At 37.3% G+C, this 26,787-nt stretch overlaps 3 protein-coding genes across 6 annotated transcripts in view; 2 read left to right on the top strand and 1 right to left on the bottom strand.

Moving 5' to 3' along the window:
* Positions 1 to 9: 9 nt before the first annotated feature.
* pphln1 (periphilin 1) lies at positions 10 to 14,780 on the bottom strand. 4 transcript variants are annotated; one of them, XM_033989385.2, is made up of 11 exons: positions 14,654 to 14,780; positions 14,283 to 14,340; positions 14,080 to 14,138; positions 13,786 to 13,998; positions 12,982 to 13,055; positions 12,379 to 12,492; positions 11,771 to 11,931; positions 10,868 to 10,954; positions 9,172 to 9,227; positions 6,004 to 6,147; positions 175 to 1,176 (listed from the first exon to the last, which is right to left on the bottom strand). In XM_033989385.2, coding segments are annotated over exons 2-11 (1,182 nt in total). In that variant the 5' UTR covers positions 14,284 to 14,340; positions 14,654 to 14,780; the 3' UTR covers positions 175 to 903. The 4 variants fall into 4 exon arrangements, with proteins under 4 accessions (XP_055087898.1, XP_033845276.1, XP_055087897.1 ...); XM_055231921.1 differs by having other exon boundaries at positions 710 to 1,176; positions 12,982 to 13,052; positions 14,654 to 14,754; XM_055231923.1 differs by lacking the exon at positions 10,868 to 10,954 and having other exon boundaries at positions 10 to 1,176; positions 14,654 to 14,772.
* zcrb1 (zinc finger CCHC-type and RNA binding motif 1) lies at positions 14,777 to 16,356 on the top strand. Its single transcript, XM_033989627.2, has 7 exons — positions 14,777 to 15,050; positions 15,135 to 15,163; positions 15,262 to 15,373; positions 15,443 to 15,550; positions 15,631 to 15,740; positions 15,811 to 15,886; positions 16,060 to 16,356. The coding sequence occupies exons 1-7, from the start codon at positions 14,931 to 14,933 to the stop codon at positions 16,207 to 16,209; spliced, it is 705 nt and encodes a 234-aa protein (XP_033845518.1). The 5' UTR covers positions 14,777 to 14,930; the 3' UTR covers positions 16,210 to 16,356.
* Positions 16,357 to 17,145: 789 nt separating this feature from the next.
* Positions 17,146 to 26,787, top strand: part of yaf2 (YY1 associated factor 2) — a 30,963-nt gene continuing 21,321 nt past the window's right edge. The window contains exons 1-2 of the mRNA XM_033989836.2: positions 17,146 to 17,310; positions 17,649 to 17,771. Coding sequence (XP_033845727.1) covers positions 17,285 to 17,310; positions 17,649 to 17,771 — 149 coding nt within the window. The 5' untranslated portion in view covers positions 17,146 to 17,284. The remainder of the gene's footprint in view (positions 17,311 to 17,648; positions 17,772 to 26,787) is intronic.

Below are 26,787 nucleotides of genomic sequence, written 5' to 3'. Positions count from 1 at the left end.
TGTGTGATGGTGCTTGTATATATCTCAGATTTCTCATATTTGGGGGCTTTTCATAATCTAAACAGCTAATTAATCAACCAATTAAACAACTGATAAAATAATCAGCAGATTAATCAGTTATGAAAACAATTGTTAGTGGCAAATCTAGGTGCTTTCAAAGAAAGTAAACAAAATAGAAAACCTCCATAAATTGTTTTATTTTACTTTTAAAGTTTTTATGTAAAAACACAAAGTATTTAAACAGTCAGGTCCTGGGTTAGATTTTCTTTCAAGCAAGCAAAAAAAAAAACAAAAACGAAATGAAAGAATACATTTTCAGTTTCCAAAAAAATGTCTTTCAATTGTTTAAACTTCGCTGATTGACAGCCATTGTATAAAATGTACAGAACAAACTTGAAAACGTCTTGACATGTGTGACCTTCTTCTTGCGCTGAGTAAATCAATTTACCTGATCACTTCATACTGAATTTGAAGTGTTGTATTGAATGTGTAGACTTTTAGTCTACAGTCTAATACTGTTTATTTCCACAAAACACTGCATCTATATATGTATATTTTCAGATCTCCTCAATGAATGATAATCAATACATACATTTTCTATGAGAAAAAAAAAAAAATTCAATTTCTGAAGCTAAATGAGGATGAATTTTTTTTATAATAAAAATAAACACAAGATTTATTTTTTATTAAAAGAAATAAAGACAAACACTCAATTGTATTCCCCCAATTTGCCGACATACTCAGTCACCCCCAAATCTCCAGCAAGGTAGATGTCACGACCAAATGCAAAGAACAAACCATTTTCCCTTACAAATTATGTCCACGGAGAAAATGAAATGAAGACCAAAACTGTTCGTAGAAACTTTATCAAACATATGATTTGTAGTGACAACATCTCGATCCTTAAAAAGAAGAGCTGTGATTGAGTCCAGTCTTGTTGAGCTTATGGCTGGTGAGGGCTGTAGTGGTGGGAGTGGTAGAGTCACAGACTGGCTCAGGCTGTCGGGTCACCTCATCCAACTCCGTAATAAACTGTTTAAGGTCCTCCAAACATCGCTCACGTATCTCCCCCAGGTTCTCTCTGAGAGGAACCTGTAGTTGTTTTTCTAGGTTAGGGTCTTTAGCGACAAGCAGCTTTACCACCATGCCAAAAGTCTCACAGTCCTGCCGGTACACCTGGAGAGAAAAAAGTACAATGTCAAGATGACCAGTGCTTTTTAAGTTCAAACTCTTGAATCTTTTTATGAGAACTAGTTTCCTTCTTGTTTTACCTGACACCTGGCTGTGAATACTCCTGCACCGGCTGTTTACCCTGGTGTTAAGGTGGGTTGTGAAGTGTTAAATGATAAACATTTCTTCTTTGGGGATTTAATGAGGACTTTTACATAGGACACTGTAGCCTGAGATGCTGTAAAATACATTTTAGAGGTGGCTCGCAGCCTACTAACAGCCGTAAAAGAGACAATGAGGAGTTGGTAGAGGAAAGCTTGTAGGAGCTGCTATTTCACACAGTCTCAAATGTCTAATAAAATAAATGAGTCTGGTTCTGCCACGCAATGCAGTTTGATTTGCAAAATAGCAAAACTAACCAGATTGGAAACAGATGTGGTAATAATAATGACCTGTTATAGTCTTCTATTCAGAGAGTTATTTCCTTGGTCATGATAGTGGACAAGGTTCTCTAATGACTTCAATGCAATTAGTGTGACGAAAGACTGATCTTAGAAAATGAGAAAGATTGAAACTATTTTAGTGTTTCTTAATGTACATTGTTGAGCCAACCAGTAAAATCATCCCAAAACCATAAGTTTGGCAGTTCAAATCACATTCTTAGTTCACCATTTTTATGTGATCAGAGGCGAGAAACCTCTTCCACTTTCACAGTTGTGTTTTTGGTGGTCAGTGGCGTTTAATGGAGGTCCAAAATGAAAACCACATTTCTGTTAATCTACTCCATGTCAGCTTTGGAACAATTATCTATCTATGAATTAGCTATACAAACTGAATTAGAAGTAATATGAGACAACTATATTTTCCTATGCAAGCGTGTCACTATTCTTAAAAAGCTAAGGTACATTTACTGATGGTTGTTATGCGTGATTGTTGTTTGTTTAAGACTAGGAGACGCAAGGGTGAGTTTCAGGCATTCACAAGATACCAACACACTCCACAAACTCCAATGCTATGTACGTCTACATTTCCAGTTTATTTATAGCCTTTTTGCAATGTTCCTTGTAAAGTTAGAATTGGTGGTATGAAGTAGGGATCACAAATAAAGATCCAGTGCCACACATTTTTAACTCTACAATAGTTTCCAAATTCAGTGCTGCCCAAAAGTACCACTGTAATGAATAATAATGATTAGAAAGTCGCCAGGGGAGATTAGCTCACTGGCTGCAACTACACTGGGAAGGAGAAGTTTTTCCACAAAATGTCACAACCAAAAACAAGCTGTATTTATAAACTGAACCTGAGCACAATACAATTATAGAAGAACTAAATGTGTAGTCTACAGGTCCAAAAGTGGCGCCAAGCTATAATCATATTGTGGATGTTTTCCTAGCTTGTATACAGACAATTTCCTTTCGTATAACTGTGATGTAAAATTCATAATATCATTGGTAGCGACAAAACATTGTACTTACTTATTTAAAATCATTGTGGTAAAAATAGTTAACATAAAATAAACTTTAATAATTTGTCAACACAGCTTTTGCGTGAGATTTCTAATCAGGGCACTTGAGGAAATATGCACAAGAGCTTTTTATAATTAACAATGTGCTGAAAATGTACTTCCTGTATTGCGAACACATTTCCTCTGATCCCTCCCTTGTTATCCAATCAGGAAGGAAACGACCTGTACTACAGACTTTGGGTGGAGATGTCCAAGAATCAGAGCATCTTTCACCAAATGCATTTGTTTTCATGAATTGATATAGCCATGAATAAATACAATACTGTTTAGAACCGATTTTTTAAGTCTTATATTTCAACTAATTTTACTCAAAGTTAAAACCAAGAACCCATGAGAGCTGAACAAAGTAAAATTTATAATAAAATTGTGCAATCTATAATGGCTAAAGGCAATGGGATTTTCCCTTTATAACCATTTTAGATTTTTACGCTTGTTGGTTCCAATCAATATTAATACTTTCTTATTCCTATGGGAACTTGATTTCTTGCCAATTTCATATGAGTTGTATTAATCTTAATACATTGCACAAACCATATTCATTTTTAAATGAAAGAAAACTCCTTTTGTATCACAGGTCTGGCTATGAAGAGTACAACATAATATCCTTCTTTGCCTTGTCACTCACTTGGCCCCATGGTCTGTACCACAGCCAAAGTCAACCCTGACAATGAGAGAGTGGGTTCAGGTTGAATTTCAGCGGCCAATTTCACTTAGCTACACAAACATGGAGGGCGAATATAGCCAGCCCGGGTCCCACTGATGATGGAAAGCCTGGTCTGTGATCTATGAGAAGTGCATAAGACATGATCCAAGTGTGCTTTTAGAGCTACTGGGCTCGGTGTTTGGGGCCGTGTGCAACAGAGGAGATGGCTAGACCAGATTGGGGCACACCAACCCAAACATCGGCTGACACTGCTCAAAGTGGCTGGGGAATGATGAGTGCTTATGGCCTACTGCAACACAAACACAGCATTGGAAAGATGGCTGTAACTAAAATAAATGCAACAAAGTGAAGGATTGTTGTAAGGGTACATTCACACGTGCATCAAAATCACATGAAAATTGGAACTACGTGAGAACTAAACACAGAGCTAAACCTGGATTAGATCAGGACTGAACAAGAACTAGAACAGGACCAAACCAAGTCTAACATATGAAAAGGCATGACACCATTCATCCAGTTATTTAAAATTTCTCATTTCATCATTTTATCATGCGTGCATGCAGTGTTATTGGACATGTTCAGCACTTTGGAGCAGTGTATCTGCTTATGTGTACATGTGCTATAGTTTTGACCTTTGACCTTGATCCAGAAAATAACTACTCTTTGTCTTTGTTTGGCCTTAAAAAGGCTAAACCAGATCACAAACATGAAATAGTAGGAATACTACAGTAGTTGTAAATTTACAAATGGGAAAAAATACATTGGACCATGCTGGATGTTATCAAGTGCCAAACCATGTGAATTCTTGACACGACTCAATACTTTTAAAAGCCACTGAGAGTTGTGCAAGTCAATTCAAGTAAAAGAGATTGACATGTGATAGACTTTGACTGTAGAAGGGAACATTTCTTTGCATTTGCAGATTTGGTTTCAGTGAAGTGCAGTGGAAAAGAAAACTACAGAGGCAAACAGCCTCAGTTTCAGTCCTAACATTTAAAATCCTCAAACATATAGCTTTTTCCAAAAAGATTTAACATTTAAGAGCTCATTTTATGCTCCATTTCTGAAGTCACACACACATTCAATAAATGATGTGCAATTAATTTGGTATCTGTGAATAATTAGAGCATCACTTTTGAGCAAATGCCAAACTGTAGGAGTTGTGTGGTGCGGCCTGTACAAAGACTGAAAGGAGACACAGATGGGGTAAAGACACAGGCTATAAAACGCACAAGGAGATGCAGCGTCAGCAGCATAGTTATAATGGCCTATAGGCTTTGGGGTGCTCTGTGGTGCAGCTCGATGAGAGGGCCCAGTGCGTGCTCCAGGGCAGAGCTGGCTCAGCTTTAATGGTCCCAGTAAAGCAGCGGTGGTGCTCACTGGTGCAGGAATGGCTTTCATTAGATAACTGCGCAGAACTGAACCTACTGCCTGAGGTGGTTTTGCTCTGTTAAGTGCTCGACCTCCCAAATTTAAACACAAACCTATACTTATTCAAACTCGACTGGTTTTGTCTCTTGGTTACAATGCTTATTATCCATTGTTCCCCCTGAAAGCTTTTGTGTGTTTCTTTATGGAGCCTGTTTCATTAGCTGTACTGCCAGACATTTAAACAGTTTTGTTCTCCAACCAATATCTGTGTGGTAAGAGAAATAGAGAAAGCAATAGAGAATATTAAAGGCGTTGTAAAATGGACTAGTTCATGTTTTTAAGAGTAAAAATTGTATACAAGTTTTGCAGTGGTCCAATGTTATTTCTCTTATGCTTTCTGAACATCCTAATTATTCAGTATATAAGTGCTTTTCACAGCTCTCAGAGGTCAGTACAGTGTTTTTTGCTATGATGGCAAAGCTAACAACGACTAGTAAGCTAACAGATTTCCTGATGATGAAATATCAAAAGTTTATGAAAAGTAGATGCAGACATCGCGCAACAGACTTATTTTATCAGACTCAAGAGCTGCTTATACAATTTATCTGTACTGGGGTAAGCCAGATTTTGCTCAAATACATGAGAAAAATACCGGTACAGGGCCTTTAAGATGTACCTACCACTGTTGCCGATGGTCAAGAAACTTAATTTCCTGCCTTGTTATGAACGTTTTAAGTGGCTGTTGCAGTAAAAACTGTTCTAGTAAAATAATTCATGTGAGAGTCAAAAACTCAATGCAGACACACGTTACCAGGAAAATATGCCCAGGTTACAGTATATGCCATACATGCACCAGGCTGACATTTATAGAGAGGCATTACACTTGTGCCCACTTAATGAGAAAATGGTAAATGTTAAATCTTTCCATTTGAGACCACTGTGAGCAAGTGACACGCTCTGGGTAGTTTTATAAGCAAAATACTAAAGACAAAACACTTTCTAAAGACATGAAGTAGCCATGTTGGTTGTTGTGTACAACATCCAACATGGCTACAAAAAAAATGGAACAAAATATATACAGTAATGTCCAAAATAATGCTAAAAAGTACACTGACTGTGAGTGAAAATGGTCAATTAACACATTCAATCCAAATCACTGTAGAGATCACTGTATATATATATATATATATATATATATATATATATATATATATATATATACATACACATACACACACACACACACACACACACACACACAGGCATCAGTTACCTTCTCAATCTCCTGGGCTTTCGTTGCTATGGCCATGGCTCGTCGCTCGAGAAAGCTCTCTGTAGATTTCGGGACCTCCTCTTGGTTTACGGCAGGAGCAGCCACCTTCTCTTCTGGTTCAGCTTCAGGTAGATGGCTCTCCTCCTAAAACAGGTCAATAAACACAAGTGTACACGATTTCACAATAAAATCAATAATATTTCACCATTTAAACACAAGTAATGAACAGATATCGAGGATTAAAACAGCTATAAAAGAGATGTATCATACCAATAAGTGTTGAAAGACTGAACTCAGCAACTAGTCAGCACACTGTTCTGACACGACCCATAAACCATTCACTTTCACTGGGATTATAGTACGCATTGCTTAAAATGAAAAGAAAAGTATAGATAATCCGAGGCTATGATGGAAATCTCATTTAACTTTTTTGTTATGGATACAGGAAAAAATCTCCCAAAATTTTAAAGCTTCTGAGGAAGTTGCGCAAAGTGATTTGACAGTTGAGTCAATTGCGAGTGCTGAGACAGGCTGCCCAAATGAATCAGTTATTAAATAGCAGGACTGGAAAGCTATGCACTGCAAAGAATGAAAAAGGCATCAGTGAAATTAGGCCAACCTGGATCACTGTACATGCAGTTGAATAAAAGACTAGAAAACACTGAATTGCCGAAGCATGGCTAAAGACGACTCTAAGGACAGGAAAAGGACCTAGGACAAAGTCATATTAAATCTCCACATAAATGATGAAAGCAATTACAGGCAATAGTACATCTCTAAGCCCAGTTTGAAATGAAAGCACAACTCGTAAAACTCCAGCCTATTATTGTGATTCACTCCCTGCAGAAAAGAACCACCGTATACACTGTGAAATATCCAGTTTGTCAGTCTTCATCTCCCAGACACAGTGGAAATAGTCCTCTCCGAGTCTCTTACTTCACTTGTGCTGAGGCTGCCCTACAAACTCTACACAAGGCATAGAACTAATGCAACCAAAGCTTCCTCTAATCTTGTTGTGAATTGGGTTCTTGCAGTTTGCTGACCTCAATATTTTATCTATACCCAAATTCATCTCCATGCAGTGCATTTTTCAGACTGATAACCGACTGAAGACATTAAGAACAAGATAAGGTTGGACTGAGTCTTCCTCTTCTCATCAAAGCCAAAAGAAAAGACTGCAATTCTTTCCAAATGTTTGTTTAAAATCAGTGAAAGATAACAGCCTTACAAATTGCTGGAGACCAAGTGGATATGATCAGGGCATTTTAAACCACTGCAGGCTTATAGACAGTATTTGAGGATGACTCTATAACACAACAATTTAACAACACAGAAAATATATGGTTTATTTAGTGGACCAAAACTAACCCTACCAATAACCTAAAACAGGCAAGACTAAACGACTTCCATTATTGAATTAATAACTGGGTTAAAGACTACCTTGTACAGTGCTGCACTATTTCCAAAAATATGAAATGGTAGCTTCTTTTTCTTTAATCTTATTGTATGGTTTTATACTAGTTTTGTTATAAATCAAGACCATTCTAAAACTATGCATGAAAGGTCCAAATCTGTCCAATTAGTTTTAGTATTGATTTTCTGAGGCCCAGCTCAAAAGTCAAAGAGTAGTAATTTGAGAATCGTAGGGTTTAAAGCATGTTATCCCCATAAACTCACTTCATGACACATACATCATTACCATTACCCAGAAAGAGCCTTCTGCAGCAGGAGACACAGCTTTATTTTGACCTTTAGAGTAACTGCAGAGCTCCACCAACAGGCCACCCTCTAGTCTCCTCTGCCCCAAATCAGCTCCACCTCAGTGGGCAACTGAGGGAGGGGAGCATTAGTGAAAGCTCAAATGAGGGGCACGACTCACTCCTTTTATCTCCACAGTTATAGGCTCATGCTCCAGTCCAGAAACACAATGAAGCACTGGATACATTAAAACATGACAGCAGCGTATGCCGGGGCGGGGCAGGTCTGAATCTTTCAACACAGACTTTGATTTTGTGGAGGGCACTGCTTAAGGAAAAACTGTTTTGAGGACTGCACTGTTTTTTATACTTGATCTGGGTAATTAAAAAAATAAAATAAAAAATGAATGTGACACTTTAAATGTATTTTAAATGTAAAGCCAACCATTGCTGCGATTACCGTAGTACAGCTATAGGTAGGCTATCTCAACAACAATTAGAGTATTCAAAAGCCAGGGGCGGGAGTTGATGATTATACCTTGATATACACTGCCAAATTATTAGTATAATTCTGATAATATTAGTATAGTATGCACACTGCTGCAATCACCATTTTAAACCCTTTTATACAACAGATGTATTTTTTATGTTTCATTTTCAACTTACAAATAGACGAGATAGCAAGACTGTACTGATACTGCATTCATATACTCATAGTTTATTTCTACAGGCCACTTGCATCTTGAAAGGTCTATACTGACAGTTAGCAACAAGTAGACTTTGGCCCAAGAAAGGAAATGAGTGTTCATTGATTGGACCAAACTGACCAAAACACATGCTGACAGGATCCCTCGGGAGGCTGAGGCTTGTGGGTAAGATCGAATGATAAAGTTTAGACTTGGGTTACAGACTCTCCTCTCTCCTGGGTGGTCACGGCCCCACCAACTGCCTCTAATCACATCTGATGCCATTTCCACTGCTTGGTATAGACAGAGATTGTATCAGTACAACAAGGGCCTAGCTCCATGACAGGTGGCAGATGCCTATAGGTTTTTAAAAGAGCACTTTTGAGGGGACAACTTTGTCGACATTCGATCTGTTTTGACTTCATTACAAGCTCCAGTGATTGAAGTCTGCTTACACCACAGGTAAACAAAGCACAGGCTACACAGCTTTCAAGCTCTGCATGAGTGCCACTTTAAAAGCCATTAACATACTTCAATGCAACTAAACGCTTATTAAAAGGATGGGCCCAAAGAAGTTCCAGATGATTTTGACTGTAAAGTGACCAGCAGTGCCTCAAGTTTACAGTTAGAAGTAGCTATAGGTTGCAAACTTGTATAGCAACACAGAGCATCACTTTGACTTCTATTAAATATTTAGTTTATTTATTGAATTAAACTAGATTACTGTGTGTAGAGTAGTATAGCATATCAATAAGATATATCAGTTAAATATATTTCGGTCTCACCTTGCTTGGAGATGCACTATGTGGTGAACCTTCCCTTGAGAGCCCAGGAATTTTGTCTGACAAGAAAAAACAACAATATGATTACAACTGTTTAAACAATAAAATCATTTAATAGTGTAGGAAAGAGTAGATTGGATGTCAGGTATAAGGGAAACTGTTCATTGGTTCCACAATCCAGACAGGTACCTGAAGTTAGAATAACCACACAGTCAACAAGTATATTTGTACCATCTCCAGTGGCTCCCTTCTCCTACAATGTTTCATTTTATTTCATACAAAAAATTGTGGGTTATTATTATAATTTTTTTACTATATTTTTTTTTATCTGGCTGTTTATACTACAATAACTTTACCATTATGATACTTGTGGATCATTATGTAAGAATTTGGACATTTTAAATCACAATATCCACGTAAAATGACTTAATAAAGTAAAAAAAAATAAAAATAATGCAGTTCCCAATAAGAACTGGCGTTGACGGCTTGAAAATAAGAGACTAAAGATTGCTCAAACATGCACAAATCACTGCAAATTCAACTTTGGGTGACTAAACTGTGACTGGAAATTATTATAACATGGTTAAAAGCTCTGAAATGTCAATTTTGCATAATAGGTCTGTTTTAAGAAAGACATTTTTAATAAGAAGGAAGTCTGAATGGAAGTAATTTTAGGATTTTACTGTCAGTAATGGTGAATAGTCGTAACATTGTTATTTCCTCTCATGATAATTGCAACTTTAAAATTTATAAACATGAAATCCCTAATTGGGTGATTCCTCCATTCAACATAATGGCTCCCAACCTTCCCCATTGGAATCTAAGGCATTGACGTAAGAAGACTCACTGTCTAGGAACAACTGATCTTTGAGGGCCAGGGCACAGAAGAAAAACATCCCCATTTGAACGATTTGACTTGAGGAATATCCATCAGACACTCTACACCTCTCCCCTCTCTGCTCCACACGACCCAGTGGCATCTTTATGAAGCCTGACAAAGTGGCAGTCAGTTGGGAGGAGGCGGGTCGGCTGCCGAGCGCGTTAGAGACGCTTTCTGACCGCCTCAGGTTACCAGCAATGTGAAAAGGTTAAGTTTAAGGATTATAAGATTATAATACGGTATGCTATATATATTCTCTGTGGTAAATGGAGCACACCTCTCCACTGTGTGATCAAAAAAAAAAAAAAAAGTTATTTTAGAGTCATCTTTCAGTGTAGCTTCTTGTGTTTTCAGTAGGGCTGAATAACTTGGTTTTGTTTTGATATATAATGCAGACATAGAAGACATAATTCATTTACTTTAAATTAGAAAAAAAAAAAAAAAACAAACTCTTGAAAATCTTGAGATGATTACCAGCCCTGGAGATGGTAGCAAAGGTAAAGGAAAGACTATCAACTACAAACAGACAAACCTGTTATCTATACACTACAACACATGGACATGGAAAATGGTCTGTTATCAAATTGCAAAACAGTGACTGCTCTAAAGGTTAAAATACACCGCTAAAAAGACCAAAAGGGCTCTACCAGGCACTTATGAGAAATGGGTGTAACAAACTTTGGACCTGGGTGAAATACAATCTATAAACATTTTAATTTACAAGACACACATAAGTTATGACGACTAAGGAACAAAATGTAGGGACATATCAAGTTGCTTTCACCCAGGTTTAGGTATTTAATTGTTCAATGTACCGACCCAAAGTTTCATGTCCACTCTGTTGGGTATACAGCGCCCCCCAAAGGTATTCAGAAACACCTGCATGTCCTTCTGTAGAGTCCATACCTGAAAAGCCAATGTGTCAGACTGTCAGATAAAATCATTTCTCATTACAAAACAATTACTGCGGTGAATGGGTTGTTTTTAGATGACAAAATAAACAGTATGAAGATAAACTTATGTGACTTTTTTGCACATCTTTTGAATTAAAATTAGGTTTAAATTATTAGATCTAAATTATGATTCAGATTTAAAGTTAAGCAATAAACCTCCAGGGCATCTAAGAGCAGTAATAGTTCAATAAAATAATATGTGAGATAATAAAAGATAGTTAAAACAATATCTACTTACAGCTGACTTTTTGACAACCAAACCATCTTCAGGGACACTTAAAAGACAATATTAGGCTATTTTCTGATCTGTTATAATGTTGTTTCCTTATCAAAAATATACCTGGAGTTGTGTTTTATTTCATTCACACATGTTTAACACAAAAGCCCTGTACATTTAGGTTGAGTTCTTTTCTCAAACATCACCTTGTAATGTTATATGGCAATGCACAATACTCCATACACCTTCACTAGAATCATTTTGATGATTTCAGCCCTGGAACTGCCAATCATTACTGAAATAAAGGTAAAAGGTAGCCATTAACTTGAAAACTACTGCTTGATGACATCACAAGGTGGAGCAGAGCATTTTGGTCTTGAAGACAGACTAATAATAAAGGGTTACTCAAACATGTGTGAATGAAATAAAACAGACTTCCAGGTATGTTTTTGAGGAGGTATCAACATTTTCACATGGCTTAACTCTCACCCCAGTCAATTTTGCATAATATAGGACCTTTAATAATAGTTGTAGCAATAGACATTTTCATACTTTTGCTTTGTGCTGCTGGGAATGGCAGGTTCTTGGCTCGGTCTGGTGAGTATCCCCGGCTGCTGACGCTGGAGCCGGAGCGACTGTGGGGGGAGCGGGCTACCTCTCTACGCACTGGAGAGCGCTCTCTAATGGAAGCAGAGAACTGAGCAGCCTTCCTCCTGAAATCAGAATGAGAATATAAATAAAGATAAATAACACTATGGACAGAAAGACTTGGACTGTGTTGTAATAAAAAAAAGATTAGTGATAGAAAAATCTTCATCATTACTATAACTGCACCATTAAACTTCCATTTAAAAAAAGAAATAAAGAAGCAAAGTCATTAGAACAAATTTTGTAAATACAGCTCAATGCTGCCATCTAGCAATTCTAACAATACTGCCTATTTTTTGCATGTTGAATTTGTATTTTGCAGTGTCTTACAAATCTATCTCCAGTATGTATGTAATACCAACCATTTTGTTAAAATTCTACAATGCAATTTGCTAAGTGATGCAAGTAGCAATAAATGTTTGTTGTGTTGCACGTGAAGGACACGACTAAAAATGGCTTAAACAGTACTGCCCTCCTCACTTTAAAACTACATTGCAAGAAATAGTTCTTACCCGCGGTCAAGGTTGAGAATGGCTTGTACCAATGTGTCTTCTCCACTTTCTGGAAGGGCTCTTGCTGCAGGGTAGATACCCTGGTTTCTTACAGTATGAGGAGGTGCACGAGAACTGGTGAAATACAACATATTTTCATTTTCTACCACTGTATTCTTCATACAAGTTAATCTTTTACAAAGTTTTAGCAAAACTCATAGCATGTGATCAGGCAGAAAAACAAAGTAAAATTTTGAGCAATAGATCAGACTTTGTTGCCAAAATGTCTCAGTTGTCTCAATTGTTTCAGGATTAACATAAAACAATTAATAAATAAAATAATACACTACTAGGGCTATGAACTCACAGCAACTGCCTGTAATGTAAATATGGAGGCTGTGATTTATGCTTCTTGTAAGATAAACATGTGTTTGGAATTGGCATCTGAGGCCCACACGTGTAGAAGTGTGGGCCTCAGAAAACCAAGAAAGACTGGTGTGATCCAGGGGATGTGAAAGGCTGACCCCTGCTGGCCAGACTAATAATAACAAAAGACAACTGCTTTATGAAACATGGAATGAAACACTGAATATTAAAACAAGCAATAACTTTAAAATGAGTTACTTAAATTCTAAAGTCCTTCCAGGATGTGGATCTTCTCTGGGAACTCTCTGAGCAGGGTAGGGATATTCTTCCTGCTAAAACAAAATAGTAAAAGTGTTTCAATAAACCGATTAATTGATAATTCATTATTTATGAAATTTGAGGATAGATGAATTTTATTTTATGAATATAAAAGTGGCTTTTAAGACTGAAGACTAAATTTAGGCACACACATTTAGGCTACTACTCTAAAGATGCGTTAGGAGTGTGCTGCCCTATCACAAGAGAAATTTGACGTAAAGAAGACAATAAAGTATTACCTTCATAACCTAAAGCTGAGACACAATACCAAAGCTTGTATAACTGCAACTCCCCCCATAATATATCGCAGAACTTAAAAAAAAGCAAAACTTTGTGTCAAGAAGATTTCCTTTAGGGAAAGATCTGATACTGTATACCCCAGTAATCTTTATTATTTATTAAAACATATATCTGCCAATATTTACAAAATATTCAACTGATTGCAAATAAGTCTGCTGTGTCAATGTGTTACGTTTTGGGATGAGAGTTCATTTGCTGTGCTAAGGTGGGTCATCCTGCTTCAGTCCACAATCTGAAAAAGCTGTTCTCAATATGAATATACCACTGAAGAATTCTTACATGAAAATACTAGTGACAAGAGGGACTAAAGTTTGTGATAGCTATTGGTTTGGCGATTTCGTACCACACCACAGAAATATTTATTATCACTGATCATAATGTAATTGTGGTATTCAACCTGGTTTGATGGAGCAGTCTCTGTTGAAGCTAAATTCACATCCTCACCCGTCTTGAAGCTGGCCCTGTCCTGCGCTCTGCAGGAAAATGAACATTGTCTGCATGGTAGGCCCTGTCTTCACCATGGTAATTGCGTGGGCCACCTCCATTTGGAAAAAAGCGAGGAGCTCCTTCAGAAGCATAACCACTGCGACCATAATCTTCCTCTGGTCTGTAAGGGACCCTTCTCTCCACTGCACCAGCTGCCCGAGGGTATGGACCCTTAAACAACACAACAAATAAGCAGGGAACTTGTATATTAAGGGTGTAGGCTTTCCATTTTATTAAAAAATACACACTCACCGGTCTTTCATTTATAAAGCGGTCATCATACACATTTCTGTCATTTCTCCTGTATGCCACTGGAGAAAAAAATGTGTTATTTGCAGTCAGGTAGTCATAATGTACATCCTAGCATTCAATCTAACAAGTTAGTTGTGACAGGAAAAGATCAAATTATTACTGAGAACAGCTCTGAGATGCCCTATATTTAAGGGTAAACTTACTTTTGCTTCTCTTGTGTCAATGGCACAGAAAACAGTTCAATTGTATCTTCAGCACAATCTGCAAAAAAATAGAAAATAAAAAAATGATCGAAAGTCAGTAATTTTCCACTTGAAGGGAAAAACATAGCATACGTAAAAGGCTTAAAAACACAGGCATAGCCCTATCTATTTGCCGTGTTTATGTATTATTAATTGTATCTCTATTTCATTAACAATCAGATGAGACAATTGCTAAGGAGCTAGCCTATGCATTACATGCTACTACGCATCGCTCGTTTAACAAGATTAGTTAACAGATGTATTTAGACTCAAGAAAACCACAGACCGCTTGACAATTGTTCTTAGATTGGGTTTTAACAAGATGCACGTACATCCAGAGAGATTTATTCATATGCGACGCATAGAAGCAAAATAATCCAGTCTGTTTCTTCGCTATCATTTGGTTAGCATAGCTTTCCCGGTGGTGCTTGTATGTACGTCATCTTTGTGTGTCAGATTACAGTTACGTCGTTAAAATGCGTCCAGGTTTGTTTTTGTTAGCTTAAACCGTACCGTTTGATATTTATTTTCTATTGTATCAGAACCCTAATTTCATTTGTACGACTCTGTAGCGTGTGCTTAGATCCAACTTTCCATAATGCGTAGTCTATGAAAACTGGATTACGCTTTACATTGTTCTCCATCATGAGTGGGGGATTGGCACCAAGCAAAAGCACAGTGTATGTGTCTAATTTGCCTTTCTCTCTCACCAACAATGATCTCCATAAGGTAAATTATGCCGTAAACAACTAATAAAGCTGTGTTGTTAAGTCACATTGAAAAAAATATTTGACCTTTTTCTTCTTTTTTTAGCTATTTACCAAGTATGGGAAAGTTGTCAAGTAAGTATGCACCACTGGCAGCTATTAGTTTGTGTGTGAATCGAGGTACTGTTTTTGTGGTTTGTTAATATGTTGAAATGCAGTGTCATGTATTATAGGGTGACAATAGTTAAAGACAAAGAGACTCGAAGAAGTAAAGGTATAGCATTTGTCCTCTTTCTGGACAGAGAATCAGCCCATAACTGTACACGAGCAATCAACAATAAACAGGTCAGTGATGCCAAGTTAAATGTGTAATAACAGTCTTGTTGGTTAAACATTATTACCTGAATCTTGCAGTTGTTTGGTCGAACAGTTAAAGCAAGTATCGCTGTTGATAATGGACGAGCAACTGAATTTATAAGGAGAAGGAACTACACAGACAAGTCCAGATGTTATGAATGTGGGGTCAGTGTCTAAACCATTTGAATACTCATACTGATATATGTGTTATACTGATTGTTTATTATGTATGTTCAATGCATCAGGATACAGGACACCTAAGCTATGCATGCCCAAAGAACATGCTTGGTGAGAGGGAACCACCAAAGAAAAAAGAAAAGAAAAAGAAGAAAAAGCCGCCACAAGATGAACAGCAGTGAGCTTGTTAATATAACAAAGCTTTACACTGCGTCTATAACATGTTTTCACTGACTGTATTTTTTCAGGGAGGAAGAACCAGAAAGTGAAGATGAGGGAGAAGATCCAGCTCTTGACAGTTTGAGTCAAGCCATTGCCTTTCAGGTAAAACCATGGAAATAGTTTTATTATTATTATTATTATTATTTATTTGTTTCATTTTGTTATTAGAAAAAAACAATGTGACAATATGGTGTAATATGATTTTATTTAAGATTGTATATGAATTAAATATCCAAATAAGATTTGTTCATCTTTTTTTTTGTCTGCTTCCTCAGCAAGCTCGTTTAGAGGAAGAAGAGGTGAAACATAAAAGGCAAACAGCTTCATCTAAAGAAGATGGTGGTCCGTCCACTTCCACTGACTCAAGGAAACCCAGGATCAAAAAAAGTGCATACTTCAGTGATGAGGAAGAGCTCAGTGACTAAACAATCTTTACACACATGTCACCTTATCAGCACATTGATGAGTATGTCCTGGTTGTGTATATTATTTTTTATTAAATGTACTTTTAATTTCCAACCACACTATATTTTTTATACCCGTGATTGTTGTGATATCAGCCACATATAAAATAAATGGAGGCTGTGCCACTTTCCATCTATATAACCTTTTGAAATCTGTGTGTTGTTCAAGATTATTTATTGGAGAGTTACAGTCACAATGTAAACACAAACTCTCTTAATGGAAAATAAAGGCTTCTTACTGGTGAGTGAGGAAACAGTATTGCACTCTTCTGTGCAATATAAATGAGATGCAACATTATCTCAAGTTAATATTTCCTCCAAAAACCACACTTAATAATGCCCAAAGGCTATAGCCAGACAAGACTAACGATTTATCTAAAAGGACTGGAGGACCAGTCTGCATTTTATAGTGGTATTTGGTGTTTAATAGTCAGATTGGGGATTTGTTGACATTGTTAATATATTTGTAATTGCACCTAACCACATGAAACATCTACTCCATCAGCATAAATAAGCAAATGTGAAATTTTCACCATAGCAAGTGGTGCCATTATTCAACCCAAAAATATTGTCAGAAAATAACTTTTGGTCATAAGATTAATATGGCAAATTTGTAGAGCTAATCCCTAATAAATATTGAAAAGGTTTATGATATTTGTGAATAATAACACTGGATCTCCAATACAGTTAAATAGGCCCTCCATTTGACACTATGGTATCATCGAATGCTAGAACCTATAAAATATGTATAGTTAATAATAACCAACAATTGGATATTTAGTGTAAGGTGTAAGCTGAAGAGCTCCAAGAGGGCGCATGAAGGCGGTGCATGGATGGATTCATCAGGAGGAATGTCAGGCTCGGGAAGTGACGCGCTCGCTGATTGGCCGAGGCGAGTCACGGGACCATTTCCCAAGCGGAGTTTCCACGACAGCTGGAAGCCGAGCGGCAGAAGCGCATCGCTTCTTTACTTAAAATAATAGAAATAACATATCCTGTACTCGTCATAGCGCTTCCAGATACACTGTGGTCTGGCATGGGAGACAAGAGGAGTCCTACAAGGTAAACACAAAGGCGGAGTGTCCTAGATCTCCGCGGTGGGGGAGCGGACATCGGCGGAAAAATGGGGTTTCTCCTCCACGGTCTCTCTCCCTCGCTCTCTCTGTGAATGTGTGCGCGCGTGTGAAAACCTCAGCGCCAATTACAGTGTCGGATCAGCGCGTCTGCAGATGATTTCTAAATCCTATCAGGCGAGCCCAGATGTGTGCTATCGATAACCTTCCTGGTTACAAACCGAACTCTTTCGGTTTCCCCTCACTCCCCTTTCTTCTCCTACGTTCTCCAGTCGCTCCTTGTCTTTTAATGAGTTTCCTTTTGCCTTTTTATTTCTTGTTTTAAAGGCCGAAGCGTCAACCGAAATCCTCCGACGAGGGGTTGTGGGACTGCAGCGTGTGCACGTACAAGAACACGGCAGAGGCTTTTAAGTGCATGATGTGTGATGTCAGGAAAGGGACATCAACAAGGTAAGGCTACGGATGTACAGAAGCTACAATGCCCTCGGCTCTCTGGCATCGGGGTCCCTGGGGATAGGGGGCTATCCTCATAATACCATTTTGCATTTAACAGCGTGCTTCAGGCAATTTGTGTTGTAAATTCTATTTGTTATAACACAGTCAGTAGAGGTAGTCCACGGTATTGCAAAACAGCTTTGGAGAGATGTCTTAATGCTGTCTGTATGTGTGGTTGTAGCTATTTTTAATTTAGAGCCAACAAGGTTCATAGTAGAACAAAATTGTTGCATGTTATTAGAATTTGTATCTTGGGAATAATTGCAAGGCATAGTAGTTTTTAACCAATATTTAAAATCTAATTTAGGCTACAGTCCAATACTATTTCTTTTGTAATTAAATTGTTTAAAATTGTCTTAATATTTGAAAAAAAATATATATAAATAATAATTTGAAACTGCTAGCAAGTAAACTGGATGCTTTGGTTCACCATCTTGATTTTAAGCGATGGCTGAACTTGTTTTGCTTAAGCACAACTTTATGACTCCTGAACGTGAGTGAAATAGGCTATGTTGTATTCTCTGCCTGGACTCTTCTGCAGTTGCATTTTGTGCCTGTCCACTTGTGTGTGTGGGAGGACCACTGGTGAAAAGAGGTTGTCAGAGCAGCTGCCAGACAGACAGCCATAGCTCATTACTATTCAACGACTTAATCAGCCTGCTGTCATCAGAGACACGCACTTGAGTACAGATGCACCCTACATGCAAATTCTGCAAACGACAACATGCACATTTGTACACAATTCGTTTTTGTGCATGCACATGCAGAAAATACAGACATATTAGGCAGTCTGAGTTACACACTCTTAGCCAGTTGACCCTGTACTGTTTATACACAGAGCGGTGTTGTTGTATGCAGACTCAGACACACATCTCCACTTTGCCAAGAATTGTCAGTGCTCGCCAAGCAGAAACACCCTTGGTTCTTCACATCAGGATAGTTATAAAGCTGACAAGGACACAGGCTTAAACATATTTGTACTTGTTTAGTGATCCAGGTACTCCCTTCATTTCATTACTTGAAATCAACCATCTTGTGTCAAGTGCTTGTGAATTTATTTGCATTTTTAGTTTTTTTTTTTTTTTTTTTACTTTTTTAAAAGGCTAAATGTCTTCATCTATTATGTTGCATTTATTCTTGCTTGAGAATGGAACGTTGACAACATATATGACCCCCTCCTTTTATCTATACTCGTCTGTCATATACTGTGTGTAAAAAGCACCATATTAAACTTTAATAAGCCATGACTTGCAGCAGTGCAGAATGGTATTGATGTAGTCCAGTTTTGAAGCTCATCCACGCTGCACAGGCTATTACCAGAGCAAACTGACCACACAGGTGGTCACAGTTGTTAATGACCATACAACACAAACAAGTGCATTTCTCAGTGCTCGAGCTGAAGGTGCTAAAGGGCAAACGACACACTGAATATAAAATCAGGAAATTGCATATTCCCTGGCTGTGTTCTGAACGAGCATGACGAGGCAATTACTGAGATAATGAGTCAAATGCTCCAGTGTCCAGTGGTTACAGAGAGTCAGGTGTACTGAAGGTCACAGAGCAGCTCATGTGGAGAGAAAGACTGTGTGTACTTTAGTTTTATTTGGAAAAAGTCAATAGTTATTACACTGTACCGGAGATATGTTGTTTAGTTGTTACTAAAAGAAATGGCCAGCAATTCAAAATATAAAGATATCACCCTTAAGAAGAAAGCTGTAATGTTTAAACTACATTTGAAACATTAAGTGTTATTTATACAATAATAGACTGTAGACTAAGCTAAAATTTCACAATTATGGCAAAAATTATAAAGTTTCAATGTAAATAATATCACAATACTTAAAATTCCAAATGTTTTACAAATGTATTGGCAATTTTGTTCCATATTTATACTGCTAAAATAAAATTGTATTAGTTGAAAGTGAAAACCACAAACCAAGAGAACATCAGGTATAAGTCGTTTTTTGGCACAGTCTGCTGGCTTAATTATCTTTGTTGGTAATTTATTTTCTACCTCAATATCAATGTTTATTTTTATATTTGTTCATCTTTTGCCATTTCCAAAGGGATCAGTGTTGTTAAAATTCCCCAAGTTCTCTCCACACATTTGCATTCAGCCTGGACTCTTGGCTTCTACAATGTTGATCCTGCTCCTTAGTGCCAACCATTTCTTTGCTCTTTTGGGTTATTTTTCAGGATCAGTACATTAACAACTTTAACCTTATCATTTGAAAGAAGTGACCATTTTGAGGCTTTGTAAAAGAGGTTATAGCAGTCTGTGACAAGGATGATCAATGTTTGATGAGGTAAAGCTTTAGTGCATCCTACCACCTGGCTGTGTGTGCCAGGAGGCTTGATCTACTGCAGAGGGCACAGAGCAGGGGCCTGATTGAAAGGCCAGTGTAGAGGCAGAGTTTGACTGAAGACGGCGATACATCAGCAGGATCAGACACGCTTATCGCCCAGCCGAGGGTAAATGAAGGAGAGACAGACTGACAAAGATGATCCAAGAGCTAATTCCTCCAGAAGCAAAGTGCTGAAAAGTTTATTTTAACCTCACAGTCTGAAACTAAATCGGTTATCACACGTTTTAGACAGCTTGTCAAAATACTTTATGCATGAGACTGTAATATTGCATTTGACAAGGTCTCAAACTTTGTACACAATATATTTGTAGGAAGTAACAAGTCAGTCTTAGGTGTGTATATATAATGGTTTGGCCTGTCACTATATCAGCTTATCGTCTAATACATGAAAGCAGGAAAAATATATTTTGGGGCTCAATATTTATCATGTGTACATTTTGTTTGCCGTAACGGGGAGATTTGGTGAATTTTTGTTGTAATACAACAAGGTTGAATAGGTGACTTGGTTGTGGCTATAATTATTACTTAATTCTGCTATGTATTTGTTGCAGCTTAGACCTTTTGAATGATACTGTCTATTTAAAAAGTGTTTACTGTGGTTATCCTGCATTATTGTTATTGTGTCAGTGACATAAAGTAGGTTCAATATTATTGTTTATCGCACTATATATCTGTAGCAATATATCATTCTTCACAATGTTGTGATGTGTGGTGACATCTACCATTTTCTATGTATACTGTTCATCAAAGCTCTTTAACAGACTAACCAGATAAAGATTAAACATATCATTTCATTGTTTTCATTTTATCTTCTGTAAACTGTTCCATGTGTTGGTGGCAAAGGCTCTTTCCCCCCTAGTTCAGACTACATCTATATATTTTTTTCATATCAATCAAAATGTTTTTCTTTTTTTTTTATGGTATTACCGTGCTGTCTTGTCTTGTGATAGAAACTCAACTCAGAAAATTGCCTGAGGAAAGGTTTCTGAATAGTCCAAGAAACTGCTACTTATCATTAAACAAGTTGATGCTTATTTAAAACACAGATGAGTCATAATCAAACTGATAAATCTGTGCTGCCTTATTGCAAAAGGGAGGGCACCTGGTGTAAAACCTATGCCAAACCAACTTGCAAATAACTACATTCTTGGAGGCTGATGGTTTGCTGTGGCACTCCCAGAAAGTAACAGCTGAACGAACTTGTATCTTTTCCACTTTGTGTCTAATTCAGGTTAAACCAGGGAAGTGCATAGGCAAAATGTTAACTGTATTTAATTAAAACAGCCTTTACAAAGTCTTAATGGAGCTGGGGAGCAGGTTTCATGCTGCCTCATTACCGTAAGACTTTGCAGAAGGGAAAGTCAGAGTGGCATTTTATCTCTCTGCTTCATTTGGCAGAGGTCCAGCATTAGAGAACCAATCAAGCTCATGGTTTTTATTCTCACATTAGGGGATATAGCCAGTTTGTACTCAAAGACTCTCACTTAAAATCAATATGATGGCTTTCTATGATTAAGTGTGCTCTTCTGCCTGTTCAAGTTCAATTTCACTGTATTATATTCAATGCACATTTATGAGTCTAAATTGGAGTTAAATAAGGATTCATCAGTCTGTTTCCTGACTAAATCAACAAGTAAGATAAATGTTACACCGTATGACTTTTTTACAGCAGGGTCTGCCAGCTTGTCCCCACATGGAGAGGGTGTTCTTGCATTAATTCACTTAGAAGTATGTTTAGTGGAAAAGAAAAATACATCGCAAAATTGCAGAATTGCTTCTCCACAGATCTGACTTACAAGTTGGCTTGATGATATCACCTACTTGTATCCATGGAGATTTTCATTTATTTTTATTTTTATTAATTATACAGAGCCAAATGAGGGCACTGAGACTCCTTTCCATGAGCGCCCTGTTCAAATACAGAAAAATATAAACAAAACAAACAGGTACATAAGTCCATTTAAAACATTAAAAACAGGCGCAGGTGTGAGTATACATGGTTGTCTCCAGATTATTAAATTGCATTTGTGGTACCAAAGTATCCAATTTTGCCAATTTTGTCCTTGGAATATATTCAGTTTTTTTGAGAAGTAAAATGGCTCAAAGCTTTTTTGCCATTTTAGTAATGGTGCGGACAGTTTTTAGGCTTATACAATCATGTGATCTTGTATTAAAAAGAAATAAGTTCAATGCAATTATAGGAGACATTCCAAGCAAAGCAGTGACATCTCCATGGAGACAAGCAAGTGTTGTACCCTCTACCTACAAATTTACATAGTGCACTTTTAATTCTGTCTTATGTTTAGACAGAATTGGGACTAAAACCAGAACTAGCCCTTTCCAAATTAGGACAGTAATACATTCCACCACATTCACGTACAATCACTTTTACAAACACACTTTTGTTGCCTGTTTCAATGATTTAACAGCGCTCATTATTGGCCAGTAATTTTTCTCGTGACACCATTTTTTGCGTCTGAATCTTTTATTTATCCATTTCTCCACCTTTAAACCTTTCCCTTGCAGTCATTTGTGTTTGCTCTCCCTCCCTTTCTCTCTCGTCTCCTCCCTTCCACCCAGCACTTGAACTTAGCCGAGGGCGTCTACCGTTGACAGATTGACTGATGTGGCGGTTTCATCAGCCCTATACCTGAACAAGCACACGGCCTTCTGGTTAGCTAAGGGTCTGTCAGTGTGCAGCTCTTTCAGTAGTCTTTTATTATGAGCTGCTCTTCACAGTTCAAGGCTCCTAAGCACGCTGTCTTGATGGTGTTGCGCAAAAATCGTTTCGTGCCATAACTGGTTTGAATCTTGCAATCATTTGTCAAGTTGTTCATTATTGGATTTGCCTTTAAGAGATAACCACTGGATCTCAACCAAATTAATAATATGTAGTTATGTTTTTTATTGAACATTTATGCAATTTTATAGCTGTATGCTATACAAACAATAAATCAAACAAATAGTCAGCTTCACCACTATTCTTTTTATTTTCCCGTATTAGCCATATGGGCTGTACAATATTATCTCAGTCAAATAAAAATAGGCTCTGTGCCATAGGCTGTATATATAAATGGACATAACTAACCTGCTAGCTGCTGCATTACAAATAGGAAGTTAGCATGGGTGCGCTTTTAGCTCCCTTGACTCTGGCCTGTATCTCATCGCTATCTCCGTAACTGCTGCAGTCAGGCTCATCATTTTGGTCTTGGTATTAACCCACTCTGCATGATCCGGGTATTTTTATTTTGCTATTGTGTTCGTAAATCAAGATAGGAACATTAATAACAGACAAACCAAGCACTTTCTTTCCCTGAGGCCGCTCCCGTTAGTGTTAGCAACAGGTTTGATTGACAGCGTTGCTAAGTGCCGACTCTCTGGTAAACCAGTGGTGTGGGCGGGAAGGGGCGTTATCTTCAACAGCCTTGCTCTGGCTTTGCTCTTTGATTGCTATGATACTCGCGGTCAGAATTCCAAATATGGAAGTCTGTTCCAAATTCACCCCTATAACTGCTCTAGCCTTGATGAGCTTCATTTGACTGGAGCCGGACGCTATGGCTGATGTCACACTCCTTTAGTCCACTTCTTTATACAGTTGCTTGGCAACCTCACTGTTAGTATCACAACTTCCTTTCAAACTTTATACCTTTGAGGTTTTTGCAGAGTTATGCTAAAATTAATACATATTTAAAGATAAGGAAATGGACAGGGAGCTGCAGGTGGATGTGACAACATGTTAATACTTTACTGAAGGGCACTTCTGTGTTTAGAAAGAGAGATGTTTGTGTATTAATGCTAATGCTAATGCTAATTTTGAGGCATAATTAGTATTAAAACAACACCACAAACTGAAGTATTCTACATATAAAAATAATTGGGTATTCTTTATTTTAATTAATTAAAATTTTAATTGGTTGCTTATTTTATGTTTTCTGATTTTAATAAAAGTGACTGTTGAGCCACAGTGAGCTAGTTAGTGTGGTGCTGTACACAGAGCCAATTGCTATTTGAATTAAATTGCCAAAGCTTCAATTATTTAAGTAGAATTTCTGTCTTTATTCATTATAAGGAATTACAATCTGTGTATAAAAAAATTTAGACCTTCTATGTAAATGTTCTGAAATGCAAGGAAGTTCATCAGATTGTATTTCAATCTTCTTTCAATTGTTACAGCTCCTGAAAGTGTTTAAAATGTGCAGTTTGATCTGAATACTCAAATGAAATCACAAATCTAATTGCTATGGGAATACTAGTCATAAAAATCTTCTTCGTCTGTGTATAGCTCTAGTATGTTATTTTTTTATGTTATAAAAGTTTTTCTCTTCAGTTAATGGCCAATAAGCTCTATTGCTCAAAAAAAAAAAAAAAAAGAAAAAGTATTTCATGCAGAGAAAGTGCCCTGGTCACTTTTCTCTGCATGAAATACTTGTGTTAAGTTGAATTGATTTACTATGTAAGGATATAATGAAACCAGCTCATATTATCCAATAAAATATGAGACAAAGATAAGCCTACCCCTTAGGTCATGACTATAGAAGGCTTCCTTATCAAAAGATTTATGCCATTTATACAGTGAAATGGATACAAGAGCTGCTGGAGTGGATAAGGCTTATTGTACGGCCAAGAGTTTGAAAATCAGTTTTGCAATAATAACGTTTCAGTAAACTGGCTACAGATTTTCAAAATGGCATTAGTTGTGTAGGTAAAAGTGAGTCCATGGCTTATCTTCCATTTCACTTCAAATTCATAAGCAAATTTGGATATAAAAGTATTTCAGGTTATGATATCATTGTGAAGGCACTGAAAATGTATAAAGCAATAGCAAGTCTATCTCTGGAAATACAAAATATGCCATGAAATTCTTGTAGTGAACTGATTTTTACTGTCTTAACATTGTGAAAAAAATTAATTTAAAGCAGTTTGCTGTGGTCCAAATTTGTTCCTCACTAATTATTCACCACAATGAGTTTATAAGCACTATGCACACCTCTTAAAAAGACCAGTGTGAAGTTTTGCCGTGACAGTAAAACTAACAAAATCTAGACTGCTAATGCACACTTTCTGATTATTGCACAATAAATGCTTCCCAATTAGATGCACAGACATTTTGGACTCAGTTTGACCTCAAGCGTTGCTTATGCAATATATCTGTTTACTCTGGGACTACTCTAATCCAGGGGTCACCAACCTTTTTTAACCTGAGAGCTACTTTATGGGCACTGAGTCATACGAAGGGCTACCAGTTTGAGACGCTCTTCTGAAATAACAAATTTTCTCAGTTTGTCTTTAGTTATACATTGTTAATAATGATAAATGATAATCATCTATGTGAACACACTGATCACGTTGCAAGACACTGATCACATTAATGATTTCTCAAAATAATTATCAACGATGAGCAAGGATGGAAACAGATATCAGTATTCAGCACTTTAACTTTACTAATCTTAGTAATTATTAAATTTCCAGATGACACTTATATCACTACATCTCATAGGAAAAGTGTCCCATTTTCACTATCCATTGACAAACCTTTTTAACAAAACATAAATAATATACATTGCACCATGTTTCATAAAGTTATCAATTATGTAATGTTAAAGAAAAATAAGCTTACATATTTTTAAATAAATCTCGGTTGCGTTGTGTGACTTTTTCACCGGTGTCATGAAAAAAGCCTGTTGTTTACTCAAAGCTGCGTTTAGCTCTGGGCTTGTTCTGCCCATAGTGTGCGTCCCCGTGGGGAGTGCACGTCCCCGTGGGTAGTTAGTGTGGAGCTTTGTGAGACGTAGTGTGGTGCCGCTTTGCCGTCACCACAGTTGCTCCGCAGATGAGATACATGCAGGTCTCTTTGACAGTCTTAAATCGTTGTGAAAGTGATCTCTTTATTTTCTACCATGGAGTAAGAAACTGCATTCAGCGCATCCTCACAGCACTCGCGAGCAGAGCACTGGTTTTGTCATGTGCAATACTGACCTTTGAAGTGAGCAGGTCAAAGTTCACCTTAACTTATCTAAACTTCACATATAATGAACATATGTTTAAGATATTGTCATTTTTAAATCTATATAAACGCAAGGGTGATAAAAAAAAATAGCAACAGAATAAAATTAAATTTTATGCAGCTCATTAGTGAGTTGTGCTATTTTTAGAACCGTCTGCGGGCGACTCATGTGGGGCTTGGGGGCGACATGGCGCCCGTGGGCACAGGGTTGGTGACCCCTGCTCTAATCCATAGGGAAAAATTGGACACAGGACTTGAAATTATTTTTCTTTGTTCTCCATTTCTCCAATCAAATCTGTCTGCATCTTTATTTTCTATTTCAGAGCTCTGTTATAAACAAAATCCTTACTTTCCCCTCTTGTTCACTTGGAGACTATTGAGTTGTATTACTCGACAGCAGCTGATAATGATAATGAGTGTGAATTTCTTAATCTGATTTTAACAGACGTGTGACTATCAGAGTGCAACACATTTGACGCTTACCTCGTCTGCTCTCATTATGGTGAAAAGGGCTTTGTTTGCAGCCACACCTCAAAGCTCCAAGTCACGTTCTCTTAAGGAACTAAACACATCTGTCTCAGGCTTTTAATCCAGGTTTTAT

The sequence above is a fragment of the Periophthalmus magnuspinnatus genome, chromosome 23, assembly GCF_009829125.3.
Source record: "Periophthalmus magnuspinnatus isolate fPerMag1 chromosome 23, fPerMag1.2.pri, whole genome shotgun sequence".
NCBI lineage: Eukaryota > Metazoa > Chordata > Actinopteri > Gobiiformes > Gobiidae > Periophthalmus > Periophthalmus magnuspinnatus.
This window is presented reverse-complemented; position numbering and strand designations above follow the sequence as displayed.